General features: G+C 39.4%; 1 protein-coding gene across 2 annotated transcripts in view; it reads right to left on the reverse strand.

Annotated features, from left to right (window-relative positions):
• Positions 1-1,504: 1,504 nt before the first annotated feature.
• The window catches only part of LOC140932717 (uncharacterized), a 17,456-nt gene continuing 3,960 nt past the window's right edge, over positions 1,505-15,000 (reverse strand). The window contains exons 1-7 of one of the 2 annotated variants that reach the window (XM_073382226.1): positions 8,574-8,728; positions 5,900-5,961; positions 4,938-5,177; positions 4,552-4,840; positions 3,856-3,917; positions 3,278-3,517; positions 1,505-1,950 (exon numbers count right to left, since the gene is read on the reverse strand). In XM_073382226.1, the coding sequence (XP_073238327.1) occupies positions 1,639-1,950; positions 3,278-3,517; positions 3,856-3,917; positions 4,552-4,840; positions 4,938-5,177; positions 5,900-5,961; positions 8,574-8,628 (1,260 nt within the window). In that variant the 5' untranslated portion in view covers positions 8,629-8,728 and the 3' untranslated portion in view covers positions 1,505-1,638. Of the gene's footprint in view, positions 1,951-3,277; positions 3,518-3,855; positions 3,918-4,551; positions 4,841-4,937; positions 5,178-5,899; positions 5,962-8,573; positions 8,729-15,000 lie in introns of those variants that run through there. The other variant, XM_073382225.1, reaches the window with a different exon arrangement.

The following is a 15,000-nucleotide window of genomic DNA, read 5'->3' on the forward strand; positions in this document are numbered from 1 at the left end:
AGGTTCCTTTTTCCGGAGGAACTTGTAATCTTAGACCCGGAAGAGCGCAAACTTGTACATATACTGGAGACTCTCTGTAAGTTGAAATATGAAGGCCACCCCCAATCCTTAGCTTGAAGTGCTTTAAAATTTAGGAGATTGTTAACAATATTTCATAGCCATTCATTTGTTGCTTCAAGTAGAAAACAGAGGTCTTAAGCCAGATTGTGATTCAGTAAACAAGTTGTTATTATTTAGATATCATATAGTTGGTTATAGAACAATTCTCTCAATTAATTTACTTACTACAGGCAGAACCGAGATAGGTCTATAGGATATATAACATCAGTCTTCAGGCCCTCTTTAAATATAGGCGAATGTTAATGCCCTTGTTGAACGTAACCAGCAGACGATTAACTAAAATAGTCTTTTTATCCACTTTTGATATTGTTTATGTTTACTGATAATCGACAATCACTCACAGTTGAAGTATCAACATTTTTTCACAACCATAAATAACGACATATTTAATTATTCAAGTTATCTTTTATCTGCCTGACTGAAGTCTTCGGGCCCCGGCCACACGTATCAGAACATTTCTGAAACCGCGTATGTTTTTTACACAAATAGGCCGAGGGATGAATGAGCAAATTCACTGGTTTCATGTTTACGGAAGGCGGACTCACGACTGTAAAAAAGAAGGTTTCAAAAATATCCGAATTCATGAGGACGGGACCTCAGATTATAATCGGTCTGAAATACCACTGGATAATTACCAGTAAACAATTTTCGGCAAAGAATTCAGTTTTACAGCAATAACGACGATTTCAGCATTTTTACACGTGTTTCTGAAATCTGGTAAAACTAAAAAATGGGGTATACAATACAATACAATACCCTCCGCAACCCCAGAAATACTTACTGGAGATGATACAGAAGTATTTTGTACCACACCAATATTGTCACAAAGCCTCGGTTTCAGCACGGTTCCTCTCCATGGAACCTCCAGTTAAAAATCACGCGACCTTCACAAAGTTCGGCACAGACATTTGCTTTTGCATTTTTTAATCACATTGTAGATTCAAATAATTTTCGATCTTAATTTTCAAACGAATTAATTTTTATATATTTAAGTTGTATGCATGCACTTATAACGTGGTCTTTTTTGGAGAGCCTGTGTTAAACAGGCACTATATAATTGCTTTTCGTGAAAAATTCTTCAGTTTTGGTAAGGGTAATTAACACGGGTGCTGAAAACAGGTGACAAAGATTTGTTCACCATTATTTACACTGAAATGCTGAGCAACAACAATTTTTAAATAGCAATGTTCTGTTTAAAAAAGATCCTTTTTTTTTTCTTATCTCAGTTAAAGCACCAGCTTCTAACTAGCCAAGCTATACTCAAACATTATTCTCCTTGAGTCTCATGCTTGATGTATTGCCTTAAACTCCTCCGTAGTAGGTTAAAATGTCTTTAAATATTTTCTAGAATTAGCTGTTAACTATTCACTCAGGGCTAATTTTTTTTCAAAAAAGCCAACGGCCTTGGATTTTAATTTGGATCTACAAGGATCTACAAGACAGCTACCGTAAGTACCTCGACTAAGCTTCTCCGTTACTGAACTCTGCGTCAGAATCAACAACGGATTTGTTGTTGTTTTACAGAAATATTACAACTGTTAACCATGCCAAGGGCAAAGCCCAAATAAATAGCTGAACATTGGACAGTAACTTTGTCACGGCTGCTTTCACTGGAGGCTTCCCCTGAACGGCATCCGCTGGACACCATGTAAACTCGGGCGGAACACGCCCCCATTCTGAACCCAGTTTTCTTGCAGTAGGTCGAAAAACGTTCCTACCAAAGTAGCCCGCAATGTTGCCTTCAGGGTAGTATTTGATAAAAATGGCAAGTCTCTTGTTTTGAAGTAGGGTCCAAGCAGCTCCAATCTGTGTAGTGTTCTTCCAAATGAGCTGGCAAAATAAAGAGTACGGTAAGGCCAAAATCAAGACTTCCACCCTCACCCAATGCCCCGCATCTGGAAAAACTACTCGTAAGAAAGAACTGGCTTAAAGCTGCGACGGGAGCCTTCTCTTATGAGATCAATACTGTGTTCTGAGCCTGAGAACATGTACATGTAACTCAGTAACTGTTTTTTTTTATAACTATCAAGCTTCTTTTCGAGCACCAGTAAATTATGTATCATCCAAAAATAACACAAGTTTCAATCTTTTAACACTAAAACATTGTTAGTGATGTTCCAAACAGGTTAGTAAATTAAAAGTGTTAGGAGAGCGCAGCCTAAACTCAACACGCAAGAAGCTTTGGCACGAACAATTAGCAGAAAAAGACTTGATTTGATTATCTGATGTCCGAGGTTTAATGTCCACTGTCTGATGTCAGATGTCCAAAGTCCGATGTCTGATATCTGATATCCGATATCCGATGTTCGATGTCTGATGTCCGATGTCCGATGTCCGATGTCTGAATTCTGATGTTTGATGCCCGATGTCCGATGCTCTATGTCCGAATTCCGATGTCCCATAACCGATGTCCCATGTCTGATGTCCGATGTCCTATGTGCGATGTATGATGTCTGATCTCTAATGTTTGATGTCCGATGTCCGACTTTTGATGTCCGATGTCAGAAGACTGATGTCCAAAGTCCGATGTCCGAAGTCTGATGTTTAATGTCCAATGTCCGATGTCTGATGTCCGATGTCCGATGTATGATGTCTGATCTCTAATGTTTGATGTCCGATGTCTGATCTCCGATGTCTGATGCCTGATGTCCGATATCTGATGTTCGATGTCTGATGTCCGATGTCTAATGTCCGTTGTCCGATGTCCGATGTCCGATGTTTGGTGATGTCCGATGTCCGATGTTTTATGTCTGGAGACTGACGTTTAATGTCCCTTAACGGTTTTCGCAGTTCGATAAGTTAATAAAAGTATACAATTTGTTGATTAATACTACGTTTTTGCATTCAGTGTACATTTCACTGGGGTTATATTAATTAAAAAAGCTACAGCTACAGCTACTGCGCTGATACATGCTGAACATGGCTCTGTCAAGTCCATCTCTTCGATTAAATTCGTCCCCTTTTTCACTGAATTGACAAACTTCTCCCCTTCAGTGACAGACTGTTCCAAAGGTATTTGAATTATTGGTACTGGGATTTAGCGACACCGTTTTAGGTAAAAGACAAAGAACAAGACTCAGAATATGTACCCTACCACCTCACTCCAAACTTTAATTTCAAGATCATCTATGATCGTTTTGCAGCGCACATGACCTACCTGAGTAAATGTTTCCGCTTTCTTAACAAAGCCTGGATTGCTGTAGTTATAATACTGTTCCTCATGATGGAACCACCATGTAGCGGTACTGCAGTACTCCTCAGGGTATGTTTCATACGGAGACAAATATAACTTTCCAGGATAATCGCGACTCTTTTCAATCCCACCATTTTCTGTCACATTTTTCAACAAATCCTCCGCCTCCTTCTGGAGCCTCTTTGACCAAGTAACGGTGGGGACCTTAAGTGGATGAAAAAAAAAACTCTTGTATAAAATGCACCTGGCATCCATCTTTATCAATCAATCAATCAACCATTTTCTTACAATGAAGTTTGACTTTTTAGAGAAGGGAACTGAAGACTGATGTGCCGGCCTTTAGTATGCAAACTATTTAACTGCAAGGGCGGTTCACGGGAGGGTTATACAGGCGGTCGCTTAAGGGGCGAATGGGTTTTAGACGATATCTGCAAATGTCATATTGTTAGTAAATAAGGAGGGATACTGTTGGTGTCTCTTTACCTATCATTTGTGGCAGGTGTTTAAAAGGGCAGTGGAAAGAAGAAATTAAAAATTTATACCTGATGAAGGGTACGAAAATAATTGTGCCAAAAAAGACACTGGTCTTTAAATGGTACTTTACCTGGAACTGTGAAATAAAAAAGTGCTTCATTAATAAAAACGATACGTTAGTATTCATAAAACCTCATACTTCACCCCAGTAAAAGGACGCTCTTAGCTTTCAAAAATTACAAACCCAACAGAGGAGAGACTAGCCTTTTGAAATATCTGATAACTTAATGCGCAAGCCGCGGATCTTTGTCAACGATGAGTACTTTCCCCCGCTCTTAAATCATGTTCGCTCGGAACAATGATCATAATGATGTGATGACGATGATTTGGCGGTGGCAGGGATGATCGGTTGATAATGATGAAGATGATCATGATAAACCACCTCTCACCATCACTGAACTTTAGCTCGTGCAAGGACCTATTTACACAGTCAAAACAAAACCCCCGAAAAAAAAAACAAATGCATTTGAAAAACTTTCATTGTCTACGGTTAAATGACTTGATCCTGGTCTTGAAAGAACTTTCACAACTTCAATATGCAAGATGTTAAAACAGACCTTGAAGTCAGAGACACTCCTTCATACAGCAAACCGCCAGAATGACAGAAAAAAATCTTTTGTCACTACTAGAGCCACGGTTAACTTTTAACCGTATTTTTTCTTGACTTAATGGTGCAGTGGTGGTTTGTAATGTATAGCACATACTTGGTGTCGTGGTTGGTACCGTGATCTGCGTCGTGTTCGGCTCTGAGGTCGGCGTTGTTGTTGGAACGGCGGTTGTTGTCTGCTTTACGAACTTTGCAGGGCACCTTGTAAACCCGGGTGGATGGTGCGGCCATTCAGGTCCAAGTACGGTCGCGATGGGTCGGAAAACATTATTTTTAAAGTACCCAACATAGTTGCCTCCAGGGTGGTACTTAATAGAAATAACAAGCCTCTTGTCTTTACGTATGGCCCACGCTGCCCCAATTTCTCTTGAGTTTCTCCAGACTACCTGGCAAGATGAAAACAACAATGGCAGCGAAACTAATTGAGCCTGTGTTTCTTTACATTTTATCTTCTTAAGGGTATGTATAACGCTCGTGCCATACCGTTGTAAAATGTCCCGCTGCTTGAACATAACCGGGTCTACTGTAATTATAGTACTTTTCCTCCCAATGAAACCACTGTATAGCATCACTGCAATACTCTGCGGGGTAATCGTTAGGATGGGACAGATATAAATTCCCAGGATTCTTTTGGCTATGTTGAAACTTGTTGTTTTCAGCCAGATATTTAACCCAGTCCTCTGCCTCTTTCTGAAGGCTTGTTGACCACGTGACATTAGGAACCTGCAGAAAAGCGTTTATACTGATGTGAATGATTTATTCATAAAGAAATCCAAGCGGTAGAGTAACGTTTATCAAGTTTACAGCCAGCAAGTTTGCTTATTGAGCTGTGAGCGCCTGCATTCCAAAAGATACGATTTCTTCAACGAAAAGATGGTTAGCAGCCATTACCTGGAACGTACAACAATGAGAAAGTATATGCTCCTGATTGAAAAAACGCTGTCTTTTGAAAAGTACAAAACTCAAACGATGAGGCCTAATGGATTTCTGGGTAGAGGTTTATTAGCATGGCAAATTAATTTTTTTGCTATATAAGCTTACATTATCAAGAGTTTCTCTCACCGATCCGTTCAAACAAGGTCCAAAAGGACTTAAGTTTTCTTGGCGATAAGCCGACTAACTCACTTTTGGGCACATTTTTCTTCAGAGATCTCTCTAGTTATAGAGAGTACATTGTGTAGTAGTCTTGAAAATCGTGATAAGATGAAACCTAAAAGTTTTCTGGGGAACGTTTAAAAAATGGCATACTTAAAACAAAGTACTCCTGGGATATGCATTCGTGAACGATATGCATTCGTAAATTCGAGAAGGTTGTGATCGTCTCTTCAAGAAAAAAATACTTTGAATTTGCAATGCTGATAAACGTTTACCCATAAATCCTTGAAGCCTCATCGTTGATGATTTCAAGTTTTTAGCAGGTACCGTCTCTTTAGTCAGGTATTTACCTGATGGAGAGTGCGGAAGTAGTTGTGCCAGTAAATGCATTGGTCCTTGAATGACATTTTACCTAAAATGCAAGAAAAGAAGGTCAGCTGAACGTAAACTGTTACTAGCCCAGATCTACAGCGCCATTGAACCAGCATTTCATCGTCTCTGTAGTCTGTAGAAGAAATTTCACGTCACCGGCACCAAGTGGCACCCAGCAAATGTGGGGACCTTTAAATCAGAGAGCGAGAACGGTTTTTAAAACCAAGTATGCGTCTCTCAGATTGTCACTTTTAACACCTTTCTTGTGTTTCTGAAGGCCTCGCGATCTGTTGTTATATGTCACTGCAGGTTCATCGAAATCAAGCGCTTTCTTGCATGGGAATTGAAAGGTGAATTCATAGTAACAGTCTAAAGGTCACTGGTGCCCACAAGAAGTTTTACAAACAATTCTACATCCCTAACGAAAAGCATTTATTTCAATAATCATTTAACCAACTCTGCTTAAGCGAGCGAAAGAAAGACGATAGTAGAATGAATCACAGGGGCACTCAACGACTGTTTTCTGTAAATCGTCATGAATTATCTGTTTGGGGAAGCCAATATTGCCTAGAATTCTATATAGCTTGAGGACGGCTAAAAATTTCTAGATGACCGTTCCATTCAGGTACAATTTTCGAAGCATTTTACTCCCCATGTGAGGCTAATTTTCGTAGAAAAAGGAAACCGGCTTCGATTCAAAAATGTCACGGAGAGAGGAATACAAAAAATTCTAACTTTCGTAAAACGTTAAATTGCATCTAAATTTTCGGGAAAATAAATTAAATACTAAAGCCCTTGTAATTTCGGAAAGACTCAAGTCCTTCTATATAGTTTGACCGGACAGATACAAATTTTATAGTGCCGCTTAGAATGCATTTCTAGATATCTAAAAGTACTCTGGATAGCCTAAAAAATGTTTTCAATGTACTTAGGAGGAAACCGTCGTTTGGTGCCCCTGGAAACAAGCTATCGCGAAAATTAGAACATTTACTGTTGCCTTGCGGAAGGCGAGAACGCGATATTATTCCCCGTCATGTGTTTCATATGCTTATTTTCTGTCTTTGAGACAACAAGCAACTACTCGTGCTGGACTCGTGGTCTTGATCATGGTCATGTGCACACAACGTTTCTTTTTTTTAGCTTCGCGTCTAATTAATATTATCCGAGTTTGAGGTCAGTACCGCTGTAAATTACAGACCGAGTTTTTTTTTTCTTTCCATCGATTTTAATTATAGCCCAAGCACCAATCTTGGCCCAGGATTGCAAATATGTACTTTTGATATACGTATCGATACGTGAATACTTAATGTTTTCGGTGGAACTTAGATTCTGGATTCCAATCTTAAACCTTATAAGTCTTTCATTTTAACGAGGATGAAATCGCAAAACATAATAAAAACCTGTTGCAAGGTCAATCGAGTTAATCCGCTTCAAAACCACGACACAGTTGCGAAAAAACTATTCGTCATCAATACGACAGCGGACCCATGTCAATTTGTTTTATTTTAAGGACGAAATTGTCTTTCTAGTATGTAAAATAAATACAGGAAAAAAAATTCGTCATCAATACGACAGCAGCAGACCCACGTCAATTTGTTTTATTTTAACGACGTAATTGTCTTGCCACTGTGTAAAATAAAGACAGGAAACATCTTGTCGGCGGAAATGCTATTGCTGGCTCGACCCCAGTTCCTGATTCCACACGGAGTGTGCACCAAGTGGGACAAGTGCTCAATACAGTTAACCCAGTCAACAAAAGAGGCTTTTAGCGAATACAAGGCCAGTTTTTAAATGTTTTTTGGGGTAAAACAATACATTGTATCCGTATAGTCTGACGGTCTCTGAGCGAGTTGAAAACGCTATGTGGAGCATTGTCTAAGGTTGTTGTGGCAAATCTATTAATCTTATACCTTGGTTGGCAACACTGTTATTGCTTCTGTTTTAAGTTTAAATCAGTTTCAAATTATATTGACAGAAAAAACTTTAACTGGTTACCTATTTTGGCTTATAAAAACATGCTATTAACCTCAACAAGTGGCAATGTACCAACAACACTTAACAGATCCCAAATTCCCGAAGGACTTTAATTACGGTGCATGAGATTGGGTAAATTTAAGTTGAACTGATCCTAAAAATATATTCCACTCAGAAAAAATTTATGCTCTTATATTTATCTACCTTGGGTGCCAAACGTTCCTTGACAAATCGTATCTTAAAATGGGACGTAAGCTATTTCGTCTTCGTTACGTTAGCTTACCAATTTAAGAAACGAAAGCAAAACTGTAAGAGGGAGACCTGTGAGACTGGGACGTAGATAAGTCAAGAACTGAGAATTCACAAGATAAAACAATAGAAGGCCAGTCTGGACTCAGCTATCGGATGATATTTATGGCATCAGCAGTGTATGTCATGCAATAAAATCGGTAACTGTGAAATAGTCATGGACGCGACGTTTATTGGCGGGAATGGGGAAGTTTTTACGAAAAAGACAATCAAAATCCCGTGAACATGGTAAATTCACAGGTTACTCTTCTTGAGCCATGCGCACCCTATTAGGTCAGGGTAAACAGTAACTACGAAGTTCATTGTAAGTAAGCACTGGGTTGGCATACAAATTAATGAGCAAATAATTGACAGAAATAAATCACATACCTTCCGACATTGTCAGTATTACAGCGAAAAACGTAACCAAGATTGTAATTTCCATGGCAAAGAAGCTGTTGGCATACAGACAAATTACACACTGCGAATGACTTCCAGTTCGTTTATATCTTTCCGATGAATGATAGATCAGTATCTATGCTTCGATTTTCACTGCTATCTGCCTGTCCGGTATGACAACTTTCATGATTTACAGATGACGTAAATATGTTTTTTTTTTCTGTAAAAGGCGTTATGACGAGGAACAATGAGGACTTGTCAGTGTTATTGGCAATAGGCGATAACTGGCAACGTTATTCAGGAAAAAAAAATAGAACTTACAAGGAGTCTATAGGAAAGGGGACTTACCTGCGCTAAAAAAAACCGATATGATCAATGCACTCAACTAGAAGAGTGATACGGTATCAAAATTATCCCTTTCAATCTCCTCTTTTACCAAAAACCTTTTTTTTTCATATACTATTTTTTTAACTGCACGGAAAGGCCAATAAAGCATTCTTAGTAAACGGGCAATCAGTATTGAGGCCAGACAACATTTAGTATGTTGACACTTCCATTGGCTGCATTCTTTATGCAACTTGTATCAAGAATGTACAACACCGGAACAGTCTATATGTCTACTCACTCAAACATATGCTATTACGCCAAGTATTGAAGGCTTCTATGCCTTGAAGTCAAGGTATAAAGTGGCTCTCTTAGAGAACTCTTTAGTAGTTAGCAAAATTTTTTATGGGACTGAACCATGAAACCCACCAACAAATGTGCGCTTCAAAGAAAATCTTCGGACTTTTCGAGAGAAAACGACAAAATTTCCGGAAGATTATGAATTTTTGGTCCGACCTTTACTTTTGATATCACACTGAACGGGTACAATGTTGAAACGCGTTGAATTCAACCAAAACATTTCCGTTGGACGTGGTAGTTACGGTTACAACCACCATGGTAAAAGCCATTTTCCACCGTAAATAAGGTCGGGGCAAATATAATTACCAGGGTATTCAACTGAGTGTTGGGACTTCATTCGGCTTTTTACGAGATTAATCACTGTTGAAAAGGCAGGACTTCAAGCTGGTTGAAAATAGAAGTATAATGCAAACAAGAATTTCTACTAACTTGTTAGTCCATAAAAGTCAATAATTTATCAAAGACATCAAAGGTATCTACTAAAAATATATTGACCTTACAATCTACAGTGGCGGATCCAGACATTCGGATAAGGGGAGGGGGGGGCGGTCATCCAGACCCTGATATGACGGGGATAGCCTGTCTCAAAAAAACATTTTTTCGTTCCTTCAGGCTTCAGTTGGCTCTAAAAATAAGGAGGAGGCCCGGGCCCCTAGGGCCCCTCCCCTAGATACGCCACTGATCTGATCTGTTGTACTTAGCCTGCGTAGCAGGCGTCGAAAGGGGTAGGGGGTAGGGGATAGGGAGGAAGGGAAAAAGGGGAGGGGGATTGGGGAGAGGGGGAGGAGACGCCTGCTCTAAGAACCCCCTTTTGTTCATATCTGCGGACGCTGGCGTCCGCAAATTCCTGATTGGCTGAGCCGTAATGAGTAACATATTGAAATGCGCGTTTCACAAATCAACAAACAGTCGAGATGGCAGCGGTAGACGTGGATGTCGTAGAGAGTGCTTTGAGAGATGTGAATTTATCTAGTGGTAGAGAAACTGTTTTAAAACCAGAGCAAGAATCAGCAGTAAGGGCTCTTTTAGCCGACAGAGATGTTCTGGCGGTTTTGCGGACCGGATACGGCAAGAGTTTAATTTACCAAATGTTTGTACGCGCGAAGAATTACGAGCTAAATGGTAATGCGGCGATTCTCGTCATTTCGCCACTGAAAAGTATTATCGAAGACCAGTTGCAGGAGATGGAATTGTTGAGCTACCCAGCAAAAGATTTAGCCACTTTATCGAAAGATGACATTCGCCGATGTAACTTAGCAATAAAAGAGGGTGGTTTTACCTCATGCCAGAATGCTGCTTATTCCTATAAAGTTGTTTTTATCTGCTGGGTAGATTATGCTCTGGAAGGTTCTGCATTTATACTGAGCAAATGTTATTTTAGCCGCATGTTTCACACTGAGAGGTCATGACATACATATCGATTGACTGTAGTTATTGTTTTCTGGTCGGCAGAATTTGCCCTGTTATGCAAGCGCAATTTCTTTGACCTCTTTTGAAGCGTAAAGCTTTTTTTATTACGGCTGAATAAGGGTTCCAATTTTCTCCAAAGTGCCTTCTGGATCTGAATAACTAAGCGAATTTCTTTAGTCCGTGAGTGTAATGTTTTTCTGCAATGGCGGGTTTAGCGACACTTGATTGACAGAAAGCGTAATCAGATTACTAGAAAATTGGTAGGCGTTATGCAAAAACATAGGCTCTTAGAGCAGGCGCACCCTTCCCTTTTCCCTTTCTCCCTCCCCACTCCCCCTCCCCTTTTTGCGCCTGCCACACAGGCTAGTTGTACTGTTCAGTTGAATCCCAGTTCGAACTTACTTGTCTCGCACAACAAACCAGCTGAAACTTTACCTTAAGATTTGCCTATTTTTTATCTGGCGTGAGAAATGCCATATCAAAATAGAAGATATAGCCGGTAATCTAGTGAAAGGAAAAAAGGCCGAGTTGTCGTCACTGGTTTCCTATACGTCCCAACCATACAATTTTTGCTGGAATAAATGTGTTTAATGTTTCCTAGGCCAACGACCTTTTGACGACGTCAACCGGCAATGCTTCACTTCCGGATTCTAATCCACCGCAGACAGTTTTCAAATATTACAATTGTCACCAGAATAATTATTCAAGGAGCTCGGTTATCTCATCTCACAAATCCAGAGACTAATCTTTGGATTATACGAGTCAATAAGTGCTTTTTTCTTTAACCAAAAATGCTGGACCTAAAAAAGAAAATGAAGGATCCGAACAAATCAAACCAAAATAACTCTCTCTTCTTCTTGGTATGAAGCCACGAAAGTTCTCAACAATATGATCACACTTATTTCTGTTCACGGCTGAGCCATCATTCACGCTCGTTGGCCTTAATGAAAGCGCCATTAAGGATGCAGCGAGAGACTTTTACCTGTCTGCCCTTAACACAATTACGATAGTTACAGTCACGAGGAAAAAGGGGCACCCAACGACAATTTTTGGAAAATATCTGTTCGGAAGACGATTTGAGATCTAGAATTTTCGGAACATTTAATGTAAAATTTCTTGCCTGCCTCTCCTAGGATTTTCGAACATCTAAAAAATGGTATAATTGCCCATTCTTAACGGATTTTTACCCTAAAAAGGTCGCCTAGACTTTTCGGGAGCCTTTTTTCTGGCTGAAATTTTCGAAATGGTAAGTTTTGATCCCTATAATTTTCGCATCACTAGACTTTCAGCTAGGAAATCCGAACAGATGAAAAATTTTTAGGAGAAAAAAATATTCCTATATCTACCGTTTGAATACTAAAATACATTCAACAATGATATGTTTATTCGTTTAAGTGGTTTTGAACTATATTCTCGTCGGGTGCCCCTGAGGAAATTGCTCCTTGTAGGTCAATTCTGTGCCAAAGTTAGTACTTTGACCAAACATAAAATGCTCCTGTCAAATTTAATATATAGATTTAGCCAGGGCTAAAAGCGAAGCTCCCGTTAATAAATTCATAATTTAAATCAAATAATATTAAAACTTGTAATCTACAGATCAGGGCAAATTCATTTGACTTTTGAGGCAAAGGCTGAGTGATTTTAGAGAAAAATAATTTGACAGTCCAAGAGTGAAACAAATTTTACATCGAGTTATTAAATAGTCTTATTTGTACACCCAAAAATAGCAATCATGTTCGATCACAGTAGGTTAGGCCTGGAAAACAAATAGACCTATTCGTGTATTGTATTTGCAATAGCTGTAGCATCATAATGTGGCATTCACCAGTCTCTCCAACATTGCTCCGTTAGAGAGACTATGGATAATTGGACAACCCCGAAATATAATTTTAAGAAACACATGCGCCACGATAGTCCTTGGTGGCAGCCAATTTACACGTTGCATTCCTCTGTCTAAAAGAGAGGCCAAAATAAAAATCAGGCCGGATTTTTTGTGTTCGACAAGTTTAGTTTACTAGTAAATCTTGGCGACGAATTTGGTGGCGTGTAAACCAGCCTTTTAAACATACTTTCTCTCATCACATCTCAGGTAAACTGTACACAGATCTCGGACAGAATTTGTTCTTTTCTCCCCTATTTAAACCTACAATTCTGCAGTTTTTCACAATTTTGCAAGAGAATTTGCACTCATTCAATATCCACGACGATCAAAGCACGCCCTTCCTTTGCACAAAAAATTAGAGCATTGAATTATAAAACGTTTTCTGTTAGAAAAATCTGGTCCTATGTGATATGCGGGGTAATAATTATGGGCTTTCAATGAAAACGATAAAAAAAATTCCCAAAATCACTTTTCGGCCTTTTCGGTTCTCACTTTTGACAGGCACCAAATTTGCAGTGCGATTAATAGAGTTACCATTTACGCTTCAACATGATAGAGAATTTGTTATGTTTAGGTTTTATTTCCCTTTATTTATAAAACTGTTTATGGTTTTGTTATGTGTAATCTTTAAAAGCGAGTGATATTTACGCGCGGCGTTTTGAGTATTCCTACATGCAATGTTTATGTTCGACTGGAAACAACCGGTGCGGCGATGAAAATTGCGAGAGGGACTACTAACAATCAATATAAAAATAAATTTAATTCGGTGAAACGTGTACAGAGACAATAATTTTCATTCACGAAGAGAAGTATTGAGAGTAAAGTGTCTCAGAAAATCATGAGTCAGGCAAGCATAAGCTTATTTATGTTTTAAGCCGGCTTCCCGGAGTTCGCTCTTTTTCAAGATGAACTCGAGGCAAGAAAATCGCTCAGAGCTTTCTGTCTACAGCCAAAATCATAACTAAATAATCTTCGGAACCTTTTCTTTGAATTTGCGGGTCAAAAAATGTCTAAAGGCTTTTTAAACCTGATACTATTGTAGGTTAGATCATTGCTCGTGTTTTAACTTAAGCCGCATAAACCATACGCTCGACTTCAGGAAACCGAAAAAAAAAAAACGTCAAAAACAATAATGGCTCAAGCTTACCAGTCGAGATGCTACTTCTGAAGGTCATCAAGTGTTCCAGAATCGCTTGAGACTTTTCAACCTTCTTACGCCTCAAGCAAGGGCAAGTGAGTAAGCTCATTTTTGAAAACGATGCCATCCGAAATCGGATTTCCAATGACTTTGACAAGCGGTGCCTTTGTCAACAAAAAGCGCAATAAACAAACCAGCCACGAATTACGGAACAATCTTGATAGCAGCTGTATTTCATTTTGAACACCAAGTAGAAAAAGACAGTTTAAAACATCACAAGATGACACAAAACTCTCTCAGCTCCAGCTATCAGTAAGCAAGTTTCCAGACGCCGCAAAAGTTTTCCGCATAAACTCACCTGTCAAATTTTGACCAATCAGAACAAAAAAAATTGGACGTAGAGCGTGATCAACGCGTGACAGTGAGAAAAGTCAAAAGCGATTGCCTTCCCTGCATGTAAATTTAAAAGCCGGTTGAATTTTCGTGTCCGAGATCAGTTCGAAATCAACATTTTAAAAGTGCGGCTCATGAAACAAGACTTATTTCATATGCATTTTAAAAAATTGAACTTGAGCATGATTATTTGAAAAGTAGCAAGTTGTCAGCGAATACCTTCAAAATATTACTCGAACTCAGAGGGTCGATACCTGAGCCCGCGATACGGTCGGGCGATACTGGTCAGCAGAAACACTGTTTTGACAGCTGTCAATTAATCAAAACATGGATGTACAATATCAGGTTGCAGGCTCCTAAACTAGCTAGAAAGTGTGAGATTAAACATTGGTATGCCTGTGGTGCGGACGGACGGAAGGTCGGGTGGTCGGTGTACGGTTACGTGATTGCCGAATTTTCTAGGAGGGATAGATTTTCTAAAAAGCTATGGGGCTTCGAATTGAGCCCGTGATCAAATAAAATATCAGCGCAAAACTTTAAACACTACGTGACCTCAATAGATAGAAAAATGAGCCCGCGATCCACTCAGGTGATGATGGCCAGCGTATACTCTAGTTTGAGAGCTGTCAATTAACCTTCATTAGAATGGCGAATATTCGAATTAACAGACTACGAGTGTCAGTAGGACATTTCCGTCCGGCATGTAGTAGAAAATGCCAGATCGTGTACCTGACCGAACCTGAGCCCTCGTTATTAGTTTTCTGATAGCGGTCTGCACATGTCCCATTTTGACAGCTGTCAATTGACCTTAATTTGGCCTGCCAATTTAACTTTAAACGACTGTCAGCCAACTGACAGCCTTGCCCGGCGTAGTTTCGTTTTTATGTTGAATTGGTAAGTGTGACATATTA

Source organism: Porites lutea, chromosome 4, assembly GCF_958299795.1.
Source record: "Porites lutea chromosome 4, jaPorLute2.1, whole genome shotgun sequence".
Classification (NCBI taxonomy): Eukaryota; Metazoa; Cnidaria; class Anthozoa; order Scleractinia; family Poritidae; genus Porites; species Porites lutea.